This window comes from Rhopalosiphum padi, chromosome 3 (assembly GCF_020882245.1).
Source record: "Rhopalosiphum padi isolate XX-2018 chromosome 3, ASM2088224v1, whole genome shotgun sequence".
In the NCBI taxonomy this organism is placed as follows: domain Eukaryota; kingdom Metazoa; phylum Arthropoda; class Insecta; order Hemiptera; family Aphididae; genus Rhopalosiphum; species Rhopalosiphum padi.
In genome coordinates this window covers 54,988,925-55,004,695 of record NC_083599.1, presented here as the reverse complement: position 1 = coordinate 55,004,695, position 15,771 = coordinate 54,988,925, and the positions used below count along the sequence as shown (strand labels likewise).

The following is a 15,771-nucleotide window of genomic DNA, read 5'->3' as shown; positions in this document are numbered from 1 at the left end:
ATTTAAAACAAAATTACAAAACACGAAAATTCGTGAAAATATATGTTATTTTGTGAATAGAAATACATAAACATTTTCTATTTACATCTAAAATTATAAATTAAATACAAGTTTCTATTTGTGTTTTTGAACCTATATAAAAAAAAAATTCTACCCGAAAGCCAAATCAATTTTTGATTAGCCAGTTTTGATGTCTAAATTTTTACGACATTGAATACTCATCCGCTTAATAACTATTTCTTTCAAACGATTAATGTTTTTTGTCGTATCTAATTCAAAAACAAAATTTATCAAAATTGTATTGCGTTATAAATTACATGCAATATTATTTTCTGCAGATTGTAAAATTATATAATTTTAGAATAATTAAACTTCGTAAATTAAATACACGTATTTTTAATGTCATTTTTGTTGACATTTTTTTTTTGTGGCAAAAAAACTATTATAATGTTAAAATTTTTAATAAAATATATATTATACTTTTACACTTGTATATACATATTATATATTCCTCCTTCGTCAATGCAACACACACGTCCAGCCGCTCCGTCAGCTGTTTATCTACGGATAAACCCTGATGATACCATCTGTTAATTTTGTTTTAATTTGTAGAGAAGGCCATCGTGCCAGGCTCTATTAAACGCTTGGGCCACATCTAGGAAATCCCCGGGACAATATTCTTTATTTTCAAATGAAGTTTGAATTTTATTAGTAAGTCTATGTATTTGGTATATACTGTCGAGTGGTTATTAAAGTTTTATAAGGTAAGTGCTGTAATATTTTGTTTGTAATTAAGTCGTATCGAGGTGATTTCCCTAGTTTTAGTTTGCTAATAATTAAGTATTTAATTTCATTTGAGGTTGTGTGTTTTGCTGGGAAAGACATTGATAATGGACTATTAAGAAAGCTGGAAATTCTATTAAGGTATTCAGGATCATCATTAGGATGTGGCATAAATATTTTTTTGAAACTTCTGTAGGTCTTTATGAACCGTACAATCGTCAATCAGTATATTCACGGTAATTTTCAGGGTGGCTTCCCCCACAGAGAGCGCACGTTGGAGGTTGATCTATGGATTTGGTGCAAGATGAAGACGTGTGGAATTCAGCGGAGCGGACACAGTGAGGTGGGTGTAAACAGTAGCTTTTGGAGTGGCCATATTTCTGACAATTTTGACACTGAATTATTCCCCGATGTTTATCTGGTTCTTCGATTCGAACTTTGGTGTGAAGAATGGATGTAACATGGAATATATTTTTGTTGATCTCAGCGGGTTCGATATCGACAAAAAAAGTGGCAGATTAGATGATGATTTTAATAAGGAATTTTCCAAACCAAGTAGTTTAAGAAATTATTGCGAAGAGCAACAAAATCAAGTACCCTTTGAACTGTTGGTGGTGAAGATGGTGGAGGTTTAGCGAGCTCAATAATATCGTCTGAGCCTTTGTTTGGTTGATTCTGAAGATGGTTCAAAACAATATTTAATTTTATTGGTGGAGTGCATTTTAAATCAAATAATATTTTAAAAATATAATAACAGCAACAAATAAAGAATATATTTTCACGTGAATATTACAAAATTAAAACTACTACGCTATAATTATCTGAGAATAATTCATTGTAAATAGTCAATCTTATAATGCAAGAAATTATATAATATAATATTTATTAAAGTCTAAAACTAAATTAAGTTAACCACATTTATAAATTATAAAAAAATATTTTTTTTAAATATAATTTAGTTGATTTTTTAAAACATGAACTTTCTATAAATATTTCTAGTGAATTAGTGAATAAAAATATATTTATTGCATACGCCATTTGATATCTGATAATAAATCAAAATACTTGGGTAAAATCAGTACTACTATGAGAATAACGTAATAAATTATTATTTTGTAGAATAACTTCAAATTGGTTTTTCCCATGGTCGTATAAGACTCAACTCTAATACGGTGCAAAAAATCACTTTATTTTCAACATTTTTTATTTTGAACGTAACTTTATATTTTCCATAAAAATAAACCTTTGGAAAGTTATGACGTTCTTCTAGTTCCTTTAAATCCATCCCTGATGTAATATATATACCCTAAAAAATGAAGATTAATTATACATGCGTCTTATCTACAATTTTCAAAACCATTGTATTACAATAAAAAGAGTTAGCTTTATTATTAGAGTGAATTTTGAAAAAAATCGTTTCAAAATTTTGATAAAATAATATATAAATTAAAAATTGTAGATGCCCTTAAACATTAAAAAATTAAAACTTATATATTAAACATTATATTGAAAATAAGAAACAAAGTCGGCGGCCGACTACTGCACATGGGCGTGGCTTAAAACACAACAGGCATACAGATAGGTTAGGACACACGGGTACCCGCGGTTATTGTTTTACAACAGTGTCTTTGTTGTTTGCCGTCCAACGTAAACTGGTCGCCGCAGACTGTGTTTCTTATTTTGAATAGACTATAGTTGTATTTTACTAGGTACAATTGTACAGTGACTTTATTAATGACGTGGTTCACTCCAGGCCTAATATGTTATATAAAAGTGCAAATTCAATGCCTTCGATAAAATTGTTTTTATAATTGTTTATAGACTATTCTTTGTTCCGTTTGATTTTCAATAGTCGCATATACCTAGTTATAATAGTTACCTTTATCATAAGTTATATGAGAATAAATTAATATTGTAATGGGTATTTTTTGAGTATAATTTCAGTGATTTTAAATTGTCCACGTTAATTTAATCCATACTAAATAAAACAATTATTTAATTATTTAAATTTTTAATACATTACCGAAGGAATTGGACAGCTAGTTGTAGGCATGTTAAAAGCTTTAATTATTGAATACCATGCGTTTCCTGCGAACTTTTTCAAACTACTACATGCATTCTTTGATAAATAAACCATCGAATTTGGTATCCAACCACCGATTGAACTCCAAGAAGCGGCGTTTATATCAAGCTATTAAGAAATAGAATATTCGTTAAGGTGATAGTTATAAAAAAAAATAACAATTACAAGTCAAGTATGAATTAAAAGTGATTTTACAACTCAATCATAAAATCAAATAATATATTAATATGATTGACTACAACTATTTGATCAACAGAGTACTTTAGTACACTTTATATTATAATAATTAATATATTCCGTGGGGAAAAAAGGTATTCTTTTAAAATGTATTGTATCTATTACGATAGGTTATATTTTCTATTCGATAATTATATGATAATTGGCAATATCGGTCGATTAAATTCGGATAAATAAAATATCATCATTTTAAACTTTACAATAAGTTAGTTTAGTAAGTTGTTATTAATAAGCTAATTGATTAACTTTGTCCTATTATTTTACAATCATTATTTAATATTTATACTTACTGAAAGACTATCATCAAAAGGTATTGACACTGAGAAATTTCCCTTCATCTCTGTTATATTTGATGTCCTTTTACTGAAATAAGTGTTGAATTTAATTAAATTTGTCGATTGACATGAATATATTTTCTCAGATACCGTACGGTATTCTCCCTGTAATAATAGTTAATTATGTAAAGACTTGATTCGAATATTCACATACCAACATTGATAATCTTTTGTAGTCTTACAAAATATATCTAATATGTTAAAATTTTTAATAGAATATCAATTTACCAAAGCTAAGTTGTGCATAAAAATGGTTTTTGATTTAATTAAATAAAAATATCCAATAAGAAAGAATAATTTTAATATTATCATTTTTTTATGGATATTTTATTTCAACAATGATGGAGTGTTTTATTTGATTTCAACAATAAAAATGACAATTTTGAATTTTAAAATATAATCATATATTTTTTGAAGTAGTTGACATGCTTGAGGTATAGCCTCTAAAAATATCCGGTAATATAAATGTAATTTAGTACTTGCATTTAATCTGAAAAATGAAACAAAAAGTTTTCCCGGTATTACATTTTTATATTTCATATAATCCATACTACAATTGTTTCAAGGAAAATCTCGTATTTTGTAGAAAAATTATTTTTATAGAAATATTTTATATTTTATTTTTTTTATTTAGGATAAATTGTTTTACATATATTATTTTACTGCTGTGTGTGCTTGCATTTTTATTATAGATAGCTGTTCATAGTTCATACTTCCGATGTCCTTCTGTAAAATTCAAACTAGGTTAATACCTAGTTGTACATACCTATAACCTAGTCTATTTTAAAAAAATATAATTTTCAAAATATATTGACTCTTTGTTGGGTCAAAATGAGTTCAACATGGCTTAAAAATTTAAATTTTTTTTAATTGTTTATTTTTTAGATTCTGCACGAAGTAATTGTAATTTTACAATGATGTATATATGCTAAGCACACAAACAAACAATATTATTTAATTCATTTTATTTAGTAAAAATCAACACTAAATTAGCAATGTGTAGTTGACTTTAAATAATACAAAATAAAACTAATAAAAACGATAGTATGCTTTTACTATTTGAGTATAATTTATTATACGTAGTAAATACAACTTAGAAAGTAACATAGTCGATATCTGAATAAAAATCATCGAAGACAAAAGACTAACTAATTGAAAGGTTAAGTCAGCAATACCATCCATTGAATCATGTATGTACTCACAAATTTATACTTAGTTCAATTTGTTTTTTAATAGTCAAAACTTTGTAATTTAAATGTTATTTATCTAATGGACCTCTATAATTATTTTATTATTTGTTATGAACGGGCCGGGAATGTATGACCTTGCACTACACGTACCCCGGTCACCAAAATACTTCGCGCCCGACCTGTGTAAATTGTGTGTACATATGTAAATAGCACTCAACAGGAGATGGACAGCAGGGTTGCCGAGTAAATCCTGTGAGTGCTAGTTGTGGGTGGTGTGTATATGTGTGTATATTTGTGTGTGTGTAAGACTTAAAAATAGGGACACGGGTAACTCTAATAAATATGGTAACGTAGTAGAAATTTGGTAAAAAGCTGTATGATATGATAATAATTGATAATAAACTACGGCCCTTTTGATCCAACAATAAAAATTTATAAAATATAATAATATAACAATTGCCGGTTCGGCTCAAACAAATAACAAATAATAATATTATACAGCTAAATAGTATATAGTATTGTACAATAATTTTATGATAAATAATATTTTAAATAATAATAAAAACTCACAATTTGTGGAGCACTGCTGGCCAGCTGCTACCTATCCTAAATAATATACTATAATTTCACAAACACAAATTAAAATATAAATAAAATAAGTGGCGATTTGCGCACACACAACGAAATATAAATAAGTAGCGATTAGCGCACACGGCACACACAATGAAATATAAATAAGTGGCGATTCGCGTCCACGCAATGAAATATATAATAAGTGGCGATTTGCGCCTGCACAATGTAATAAAAAATAACCCATGGCGATTCGCGCACACGAAAAATATGATCCGCGTTGACTATAAGTAATTATTATTATTATTTTCCTTGATTCCTTCCCATTTAATACAGAGTTAGGGCTGTCAATAGCAACATTAAATATTATATTGCTAAAGGTAGGTTAAAAATGTGGTTTTTTATCGTTTCATAATTATGTACATCAAAAATATTGTTTTCGTAGTTAAGTATAAAAATAAAAGAATAAGTAAAAAAATTTCAAAAAATATAAATTATATGTAGGTATATGTAAATTACATTATGTTATTATAATATTATTTATGGCTTGGTAAAAATTTAAACGATGCAGTTTTAACATAATCAAAACGTGTAATTTCGTTCACGTCGTATTTAATCATTTGTTTTCTTAAAAATTCTTGTTTTTCACATATTTCACGTCTTATTTTCTTTCTTTGACTACTGCTGCGAATTTTTATATAAGTATCATTTTGTACATTTTTAAGTACATCAATAAATTTGTAGATATTTGGATGAGCAGAATAAAACATACCGTTAAATTTTGAATGGAAAGCTTCACAGCTATTTTTTGTCCGTGTAATTGATCCTGAATACATTGCCCATAAAGAAGGAGGAAAGTCACAATCGGGGGTTATATATGTGTTTAAAATATAATCTGTAAATATTTCTACTTTTTTATTCTGTGGTAAAATTGATACTATATCATCGGTAAAACAGTTTTCTACATCTTCAGGTTTCAAAAAAGGGAGATCAAAAAATATTTCAGAAATCTATTGTATTTTCTAAGTTTGATAACTAGCTGTGTATAATAATTTAAACTCGTGTATAGTAAAAGTGTACTAGCGTTTTTATTAGTTTTACTTTGTAATATTTAAGGGCAACTACATTCTAAATTTGTCTTTTTTATATTTTTCTACAAATTGTATCGTAATAAGAGTAATAACTCTTATTATTGGCACACAAATAAAACAATAATTTTAAACATTATTAAATTATAACCATTTTAGTTAATCATTACTAAAAAATAATTTTAAGCACAGAAATAGCATTATTTTACTTAATTTATTACTACGTACACGACTAATGTGGCACTTTGAGTTACAAAGTCACCCGAATTTTTTACATTTACACCGGATGGTCTTACATAATGTATTGTAACTTGCAAGTACCTACACCTATCATACTTTTGAACACCCAATTTAGAAGTTTTCATCCCACAAAGAAATTTGTACTGGTGGTACCTCATTAGCCTGGATAAATACCTCTTTGCATATCGTGAACAACAATAGTGTTCGCGCCATATACTATACGATCACTTTATCGTTAAGATTACTGATCCGATGTATTTATTCTTTTTAAATCGTTAATAGCAAATTATATATTACCTTATTTGAAATGTATTTCTTTACTCGAATTCATAATTTTGTATCATACAACCTACATTATATACAATATATTTTATTATTATCAAAGTGACTACAGCAGAACTTATCAATACATTTGACAAATAATAAAATAAAACTGTTTAAGTATTAAGCTAAATGGCTAGATATAATGTAACGATAGATTAAAAATCAACATTATGCAGAATATCTTGGTAGGTAATTTTAAGTTATATTTATGGTAACCGATATAATTTATATTTATTACGTATTATTATGAGAATCTAATCTAATGGTCACACAATTTTTAGACTTGGGATTTGAGATATAAGTAGTACTACCTAGATATTAAGTACTTAACTATTTAGCTGCTAGTAGTTATTCTCGGTGTAGTTTTAATAACATAACTCATTTGATATATTTTCCGTGTATATAATCATATTTTTATAATAATTTTTTATAGTACTTACCTGTAATTCAAATCTGATATCAGAAAGCTTGAGCAAACATTTTATAATTGTTGGAGTCCTTACAGTAGTTTGTTAACGTTTAATATGATGTTGCATTCTAATCAAATAGTGATCCAATAATCGTTCAGTTGCAACTGTCAAACTTAATGAGTTTGGATTATAGAAGTATAAGATACAACAAATTAAAATATCTATACACGAAAATACGTTAGTAAATTACATTTCTGTATGAGATAAACATTGACAAAAATGTGCGTGTAACAAGTACTCGTGAATGAAGTGAAACTTCTTTCAATCGTACAACTGATATTAGGGGTGTATTGGAAAAAAAATAAAAATAACACACTTTACAATTTTATTTTAATAGAACTGTATTTTTTAATTTTATTATTTATATATTTTATTTATTTATTTATTTACTACTAGCTGTCCCCGTGCACTTCGTTGCCCGTACAAAATGCATCTGTGTTAATTTTGGTTGCCTAATGCTAACATTTAGCGTTAGGATAAAAACTATTTTTGGTTTTCTAATTTGGTGTATAGATGATAATTCAACTTAACATAACTATCCTGCCCGCATTGCATTTAAATATGCTAATGTCACATTAAAAATTAAAAATCTTTAATGATAAATATGCACTTAAATATCTATTTTTTTTTTGTTTTTTGATATTTTTTGTATCCTATTAACCGTTTAGAAAAAATAACAAACAATTATTAAACAATTAAAAATACTTGAAATTGTCTACAGAGGTCCCTTTAGCAATGTAGGGGCGCACTAATGATTAACTTTATCGGGCTGATTAGTGAACCTAAACCATCCAGGGTGTCACCCAAACAATGACAATGTCAATCATTGGCATATGTCCAGCTGTTTAGGAGGAGTTCAGTGACATACACACGTACAGTTGAATTTTATATATAAAGATATGCAAAAGGGGCGGTTCTTGACGACCGACTGCGATGCCGACCACGCCCGACCGTCGCCTTTTTTTTGAACTCTCTGTAAAGAAGTTTCACTTCAAAAAAACAAATTAAAATATATAAGAAGTCGAGAGGAACGTCTGAACATGTCGCGTCTGTAGTCGACCGGCTAAGTTCTTTGCGCATTACCATCTAGCACAAGAGTACAGCTATTTATACATAGCGACCGCTAATAGGCCATAAAAAAAGAGTTATCCGTTTACGACTTATGAAAGTTTAAGTATTTGTTCAACTTAATAATTTTATTAGGTAACAAAAAAAAACACAATTTCTTATAAAAAAATATATATATTATTTATAGTATATTTTAGTTGCTTTTAAAAATATAAAATACCTGCACAGGCCATCGTAATCAACAAAAACTAAAAGTGTGTAACAAACTTTCCAAATGCATTCAAAGCCAATACTCCCATTGATGTAACCATATCTATTATTCAAAAACTGTATAATTTATTATAATAGCTAAAAATCAAAAATAATTGAATATGTTTTGAGTTAAAAATATTTATATGATTTCACTTTTCACTTGAATAAATATTATTTAGTGTATAAATTCGTTCGTTGATTTTAAATAAAAAATCAATTATATATAAGCAAATACTAAAATATTGAAACAACAATTTTTTTGTTGCTCTTTAAAAAGTGGGAAATTATATAAATTCTAACTTTTAGCTCAGCTATCTAAAAATGTTGCCGATCTCTGGTATATTCCAAAACAAATTTTGTATTAATGTAAAATAATCATGAGAATTTCAGGTTTGTGTCTAGTGTATGTTGGACTAATAAAACAACCTAACACGAATCATTGATATTTTTATTTCTATTCAGAATGTTCATGTAACAGAATCATGTTAGTTTGCATTTTACAATTGGACATCGAAAGCATAAGCATAGAACATTTATCTGTAATAAATATTCATGAAAAATACAAAAGTAAAATGCATGTAAAAAAATTATCAAAAATAAAATACAATAGAAATTATTTCTATACAAATAAAGTTAAAATAACAATACGATATTTTATTTAAAAACACTACGGATTTTATTATTTGAAGTATACAAATATAATATCCGGACAAACGTTGTCACTTTTTTCTGATTTAATATAAGTACTAAATTACTTTGATTTGTCCGAAAACGTTTAGTGGCTAAAGCTCTAGCAAGTCAACTGCTCTAAAGTTACATTTGTATTTTACAATTCAAAACTGTTAATCATTTTTAGTGCCGTTAACTTATAAATTACTCGACCATTATTGAAATAAAATATCAACAAAAAATGATAATAGCAAAAATATTCGTTTTTATTGGATTTTCGTATTTGGTTAAATCGAAAAACGTTTTTATGCCAAACTTGCCCTTGGTAAAGTAATATTTTTGTTATGTTTTTTTAACATATAACTCATATTTTCCAAGACTACAAATGATTATTAATGTTGATAAATGAATATTCAAAAAAAATTATGTATATAATTATCTCTTATTTCAGGGAGAATATCGTACTGTATTTGAGAAAATATATCCTTGTCAATCAATAAATTTATTACGAACTAATCTATATCTCAGTAAAAGGACATCAAATATAACTGAGATAAAAGGAAATCTTACATTTTTGGTACCTTTTGACGATAGTCATATAGTAAGTAAATATTCAATAATAATTGTAAGTTGTGACATATAGTACATATTCACTCAATTAAGTACAGTAGAATCTCGATAATCCGAACGAGATTGGGTCGTCCGGATTACCGAATTTGTTCGGATTACCTGTGACTTTACATGGGACCATATTCGTGTACTTTTTTTGACAAAAATGAAATCATTATATAGTATGACACGCAGCTAATAATCGTTATCAACGTATAAGATCCGACGACGCACATGTGTGATATGCAGTCGTCGTTATGAATATTATTTTATTAGTCTAAATAAGTGCAATAATTGAATAATGGAACTCAAAACCGTTCGGATTACCGCGTCTTTAGGATTAGCCTGTGCTTGGATTATCGAGACCCTACTGTACCTACTTAAGATTGAGCTATTTTATTTATTAGAATATAATTGAACGATATTACTAATTAACCAAAGAATTATTACCGAATAAAAAAAATCATTATCGACTTTATACATTTTAAGACAATGCCTATTATGTTTAACAAAACTTATTATACTCGGGAACAAAAAGTTGTAGTTACTTAAATTATTTTATTTTATAATTGGATGAAAAAACTTTTAACTCATGCTTGACTTGTAATTGTTATTATTTTACATAACCTTAACGAATATTCTATTTCTTAATAGCTTGATATAAACGCCGCTTCTTGGAGTTTAACTGGTGGTTGGAAACCAAATTCAGCGGTATACATAGCAAAGAATGCATGTAGTAGTTCTAAAACGGTCCTTGGAAACGTGTGGTATTCATTAATAAAGGCTTTTAACTTGCCTAAATCTACATGCCCAATTCCATCGGTAACTTATTAAAATAATTATTTAATTTTATATAAACTACGAATTAAATTATTGTGATTCATTTAAATTCAATGAAATAATATTATAATACCTTATAAAATATTATAAGCTATCCAACCATTAACAGTTTTGACTATTAAAAACCAAAATTATAAATTTGTGAGTACCAAAATGATTCAATAGATGGTAATGCTGACTTAACCTTTCAATTAGTCATTATTTTGTATTCGATGATTTTTATTCAGATATCGATTATGTTACTTTCTAAATTGTATTTACTGCGTATAATTAATTATACTCTGATAGTAAAAGCATACTATCGTTTTTATTAGTTTTATTTTGTAATATTTAAAGGCAACTGCATTCTTCATTTGTCAATTTTTAAAACAATCTTATATCAATTTTTCTTATAAATGCATTCCAAAAATAGAACTAAGATTAACTCTAGTAATTGGATTACAATGATTATCGGGATTGAAATTAGCATACATTTTAAATCAATAATTATATATTTTTAGCAATTTAATATTAATCTACCATTATATAATTTAAGACAATGATTATTACTTATACGACTATTAAAAGCCAAATTTTACTAATGACATTGAATTCGCCCTTCTGTACATAGTACCTAAAGGTCTTGAGTGAACCACGTAACCTAACCTAACCAATGTCTAATGAATTATATTAGTATAGTAAAAGCGTACTAGTATTTTGTTAGCTATAATTTTGTAATATCAAAGGGTTTTTACATTTTTTTTTTCCATTTTTTTGTTTTATTATATTTTTGAAACAATTGTTTTTTTTAATTCACTCCAAAAATAGAACTAACTCTTGTAATTGGCACACAATGATTATTAAAATTGTTATTAGAATACATGTATGCATTTTAACATCAATGATATATGTATTTTTAGCAATTTATCTTAAATTTTTCAGGGAACATATGTTACATCGGGGTTGGATTTAAAGGAATTTGAAGACCATAACTTTCCAAAGGTGTATTTTTATGGAAAATATAAAATAACGTCGAAGATAAAAAATGTAAAAAATGATGTACTTGGTTGCATCATATTGGAGTTAAGTCTTAAACGACCATGGGAAAAATAAATTTGATTATATGTTACAATAATATAATAATATTATATTACATTAATTTCATTATTACAGTAGATTCATAGTATTTCGAACGTACGTCACTGTCACTTTTTATTAATTTTATTCTGTATTGGATATTTAAAATATCATATTTTAACATTTTTATGTCATGAATACCTATCAACTTCAATAAATCATAACAATATATTTAATAATTCAACAGAAATAGTTCATGTAAATCATAAAATACATTTAAAATGCAATCCGCTATTACTTAATGTTTTAGATCAGTCATAATGGGACTAAGAGTATTTGGTGACTTGACTTTAGGCAATTATTATTCATTTGATTCTGGTGGTAATGGTGAATATATAATTTATATTTTTTAATTATTCTATTTTATACGACAGCTTTGACGATATTAAATTTTATTTTTAAATACCAAATTTAGCGGATAATTTATAGCGCGACAATTCATAGCGGTCAATTAGTAGCTCGTAAATTGATCGCGAGCGACTATTCATCGTAGGACAATTTGTAGCGCCGTACAGAATTCAATAACCAAACAATTAAAAAAATTATTATACAGTAATAAATATTACAATTAAAGTTTAGCTAATAAATGTTATATAAACAATTGACAATATTGATTGATATTTTAATATAATATTTATGTTAAAAATAATAATAAAATGAATAATTTAAAAAATATATTATAATAATAAATATTACAAGTCACAATTAAAATTTAGGTACCTAATAAAAGTATAATACAAAAAATTGACGATATTTATAAGTTAGACAATTATAATAAGATTATACATGTAGCTGGAAATTATGTGCTATACGTACCTCTGAGATAATCTTCGATTGTGCTATTATCATAATATTAAAACATTGTTTTTATTTTAGCACTCCGATCTTTATAAATATTTTTTATGGTGGTTCTATCCCTGCAACTTATTGTTCTATTTTCATCCTATTTACTTGCTCCTCTTTTATCAACGCATTTATAAACTTCCATATTATTGGGTGCGATGAGGAGTTTAATATTTCAAACAAATTATTTAATTATTGGGGGTGAATCAGCAGACATAAAAAAAAAAAGTTTCATATATTTATTGGAAAATTAAGTTATTTTCTCTTTTTATTGTATTTGCAAGCGACCAATCCAATTGCCATCGAAATAATCTATAAATGGTATAAATTTCTCTTCATTTTGAATATAAAAGTCTGTTTCTAAAACTTTTTCAAATTCATCAACAATTTTGTTAGTACATACGCCAAACCTGGTAACATTCGTATGTATACTACAAAATCTTAATTTTCTTTACATTTTTTTTTAAATCCAGTTTATTAAACATGACGCCATACACATTGTGATAAATAGAAAAACATCCATTTATAGATGCATTTGAAAACTCAAATTTGACTGCATTCATTGGATTCTTCAGTAAGACGCTACAAATTATCCTACTATGAATAGTTGCTCGCGATCAATTTACGTGCTATAAATTGACTTCTATCAATTATCCGCTATCTGTTGACTGGACACCGTTATCAATATCAACAAGCAAATAATATTACATAACATTAACAATTAAGTGTCATAATATTATTAAACGTAAGCTGAGATAGACAAATGGACATAAGTGTAAAAAATAAATTATAAGTCTAATCCAGGAGTCAACACACATGGGGTTCTTTCGATCTTAAGTTGCAGCTCTTTACAACAGGTCTAAACGCAAACATAATTATTTTATAAGGTATCAAAAAGAATATGTATTATTTAACATTATATTTTTGTTGCTATTAAGAATATGAAATACCTGCACAGTCTATCGTTATCAACAAAAATTAAAAGTGTTAATAAACTTTCCAAATACACACAAAGCAATGCTTTCATTGATGTAACCATAACTATCGATTATTCAATATCTGTATTATTTATTATTTATTATTATACCTAAAATACTGGAATATATTTTGTGCTAAAAATATTCATATGTTTTTACATGAATAAATATTATTTCGTGTGTAAATTTGTTTATTTTAAATCGAAAATCAATTATATATAAGCAAATATTACAATATTGAAACAAACATTTTTTGTGGTTCTTTAAAAACTGGAAAATTATATAAATTCTAACTTTTAGCTCAGCTATCTAAAAATGTTACTGACCTCTGGTCTATTCCAAAACAAATTTCGTATTAATGTAAAATAATCATGAGGATGTGCATTTTACAGAAGAACATTTATCTATAATAAACATAGAGTAGGCTCTGTGTGAACCATATTACACATCTGCTGCCATTGTTTATTGATGAATACAAATTCTTCAAAAAAACAATAGACTTATAGGTATGAATTTAAGTTAGAATACTTATCTCTATTAACCTAAAAGACATCAAAAATATGATTATTTATCTGTAGTTAAAATGTTAATTCATGCACATAGTGTAGTAAAATATATGTGAAACTATTTAGATTAAAAATTCTTTCAATACAAATAAGTAAAAAAAACTTAATTTGAAATAATCGTAGTACCAATTGTATTATTTAAAGCATAACAATTTAATTACCGGAAAAACCTTGTAGTTTTTTCCCTATTAAATTTAATCACACAATTGCATTCATATGTCCGGAAACTTTTAGAGGCTACATCTTAATCAGATCAATTGCATTAAAAGAATGATTGTATTTTATAATTCACAACTGTCAATCATTCATACTGTACAACACTTATATAATACTCGACTATATTATTGAAATAAAATATCAATAAAAAATGATAATAGTAAAAATATTCGTTTTTATTAAATTTTCGTATTTGGTTAAATCGAAAAACGTTTTTATGCCAAACTCGCCCTTGGTAAAATAATATTTTTGTTATATTTTTTTAACATATAACTCATATTTTCCAAGACTACAAATGATTATTAATGTTGATAAATGAATATTCAAAAAAAATTATGTATATAATTATCTCTTATTTCAGAGAGAATATCGTACTGTATTTGAGAAAATATATCTTTGTCAATCATTAAATTCCATACAAACTAATCTATATTACAGGAAAAGGGCATCAAATATAACTGAGATAAAAGGAAATTTTACATTTTTGGTACCTTTTAACGATAGACGATAGTCTTACACTTAGTAAATATTTAATAATAATAATAATAACATATACCTAGTATATATTCACTCAACTAGGTACAGATTGTGTTATTTTATTAATTGGAATATAATTGAACGATGTCACTAATTAACCATAGAATTAGAATATCAAATGAAAAAAATTACTATTGACTGTATATTTTAAGACAATAATAGGTATACCAAAATATATAAATATCATTAAGTTTTTTTTTTTTCGATTCATTTTATTTACTATAGTCTAGTACTAAAAGTTGTAAATACTTAAATAATTTAAATTTATGATTAAGATAAAACAACTTTTAATTTTAACTAGTAGTTTTAAAATGATCGATGGAAACGCGTGGTATTCATTAATGAAAGCTTTTAACTTTCCTAAAACAAGCTTTCCACTTCCATCGGTAATGTTTGACAATAATTTATTTATTTTATTTTTAATATGGTTTTACTGTTTTAGTAAATAAGAAAACTTTAAATTCAATAAATTAATATTATAATACCTTATACAATACTATAAGCTATCCAATTATTAACAGTTTTGACTATTTAAAACCAAATTTTACTAAGTATTGTCTAAAAATAATTTTTATAAACATTTAATATTTTAATCAATAGCATTGAATTTGAGACAAGTCTTATACGACCGTGGGAAACACCAATTTGATTAAATTTTACAATGACATCAAAAGTATGATTATTTATCTGTAATTAAAATGTTTATTCATTCACATACAGTAGTAAAATATATGTGAAACTATTTTGATTGGAAATTC

The 15,771-nt window shown here is 26.3% G+C and overlaps 2 protein-coding genes across 2 annotated transcripts; one reads left to right on the top strand and one right to left on the bottom strand.

Annotated features, from left to right (window-relative positions):
* Positions 1 to 1,732: 1,732 nt before the first annotated feature.
* Positions 1,733 to 3,778, bottom strand: LOC132927530 (uncharacterized). Its single transcript, XM_060992073.1, has 4 exons — positions 3,667 to 3,778; positions 3,394 to 3,543; positions 2,807 to 2,974; positions 1,733 to 2,089 (listed from the first exon to the last, which is right to left on the bottom strand). The coding sequence occupies exons 1-4, from the start codon at positions 3,748 to 3,750 to the stop codon at positions 1,910 to 1,912; spliced, it is 582 nt and encodes a 193-aa protein (XP_060848056.1). The 5' UTR covers positions 3,751 to 3,778; the 3' UTR covers positions 1,733 to 1,909.
* Positions 3,779 to 9,529: 5,751 nt separating this feature from the next.
* On the top strand, positions 9,530 to 11,850 carry LOC132927839 (uncharacterized). Its single transcript, XM_060992430.1, has 4 exons — positions 9,530 to 9,634; positions 9,761 to 9,910; positions 10,573 to 10,740; positions 11,680 to 11,850. The coding sequence occupies exons 1-4, from the start codon at positions 9,551 to 9,553 to the stop codon at positions 11,848 to 11,850; spliced, it is 573 nt and encodes a 190-aa protein (XP_060848413.1). The 5' UTR covers positions 9,530 to 9,550.
* Positions 11,851 to 15,771: the final 3,921 nt, after the last annotated feature.

Coding starts and splice junctions, on each gene's coding strand:
- LOC132927530 (XM_060992073.1), bottom strand. CDS start 3,750: ATGATAATATTAAAATTATTCTTTCTTATTGGATATTTTTATTTAATT. Junction 3,544..3,666: donor TTATGCACAACTTAGCTTTG/GTAAATTGATAT, acceptor CTATTATTACAG/GGAGAATACCGTACGGTATC. Junction 2,975..3,393: donor CTTTTGATGATAGTCTTTCA/GTAAGTATAAAT, acceptor ATTTCTTAATAG/CTTGATATAAACGCCGCTTC.
- LOC132927839 (XM_060992430.1), top strand. CDS start 9,551: ATGATAATAGCAAAAATATTCGTTTTTATTGGATTTTCGTATTTGGTT. Junction 9,635..9,760: donor TTATGCCAAACTTGCCCTTG/GTAAAGTAATAT, acceptor CTCTTATTTCAG/GGAGAATATCGTACTGTATT. Junction 10,741..11,679: donor CTACATGCCCAATTCCATCG/GTAACTTATTAA, acceptor TAAATTTTTCAG/GGAACATATGTTACATCGGG.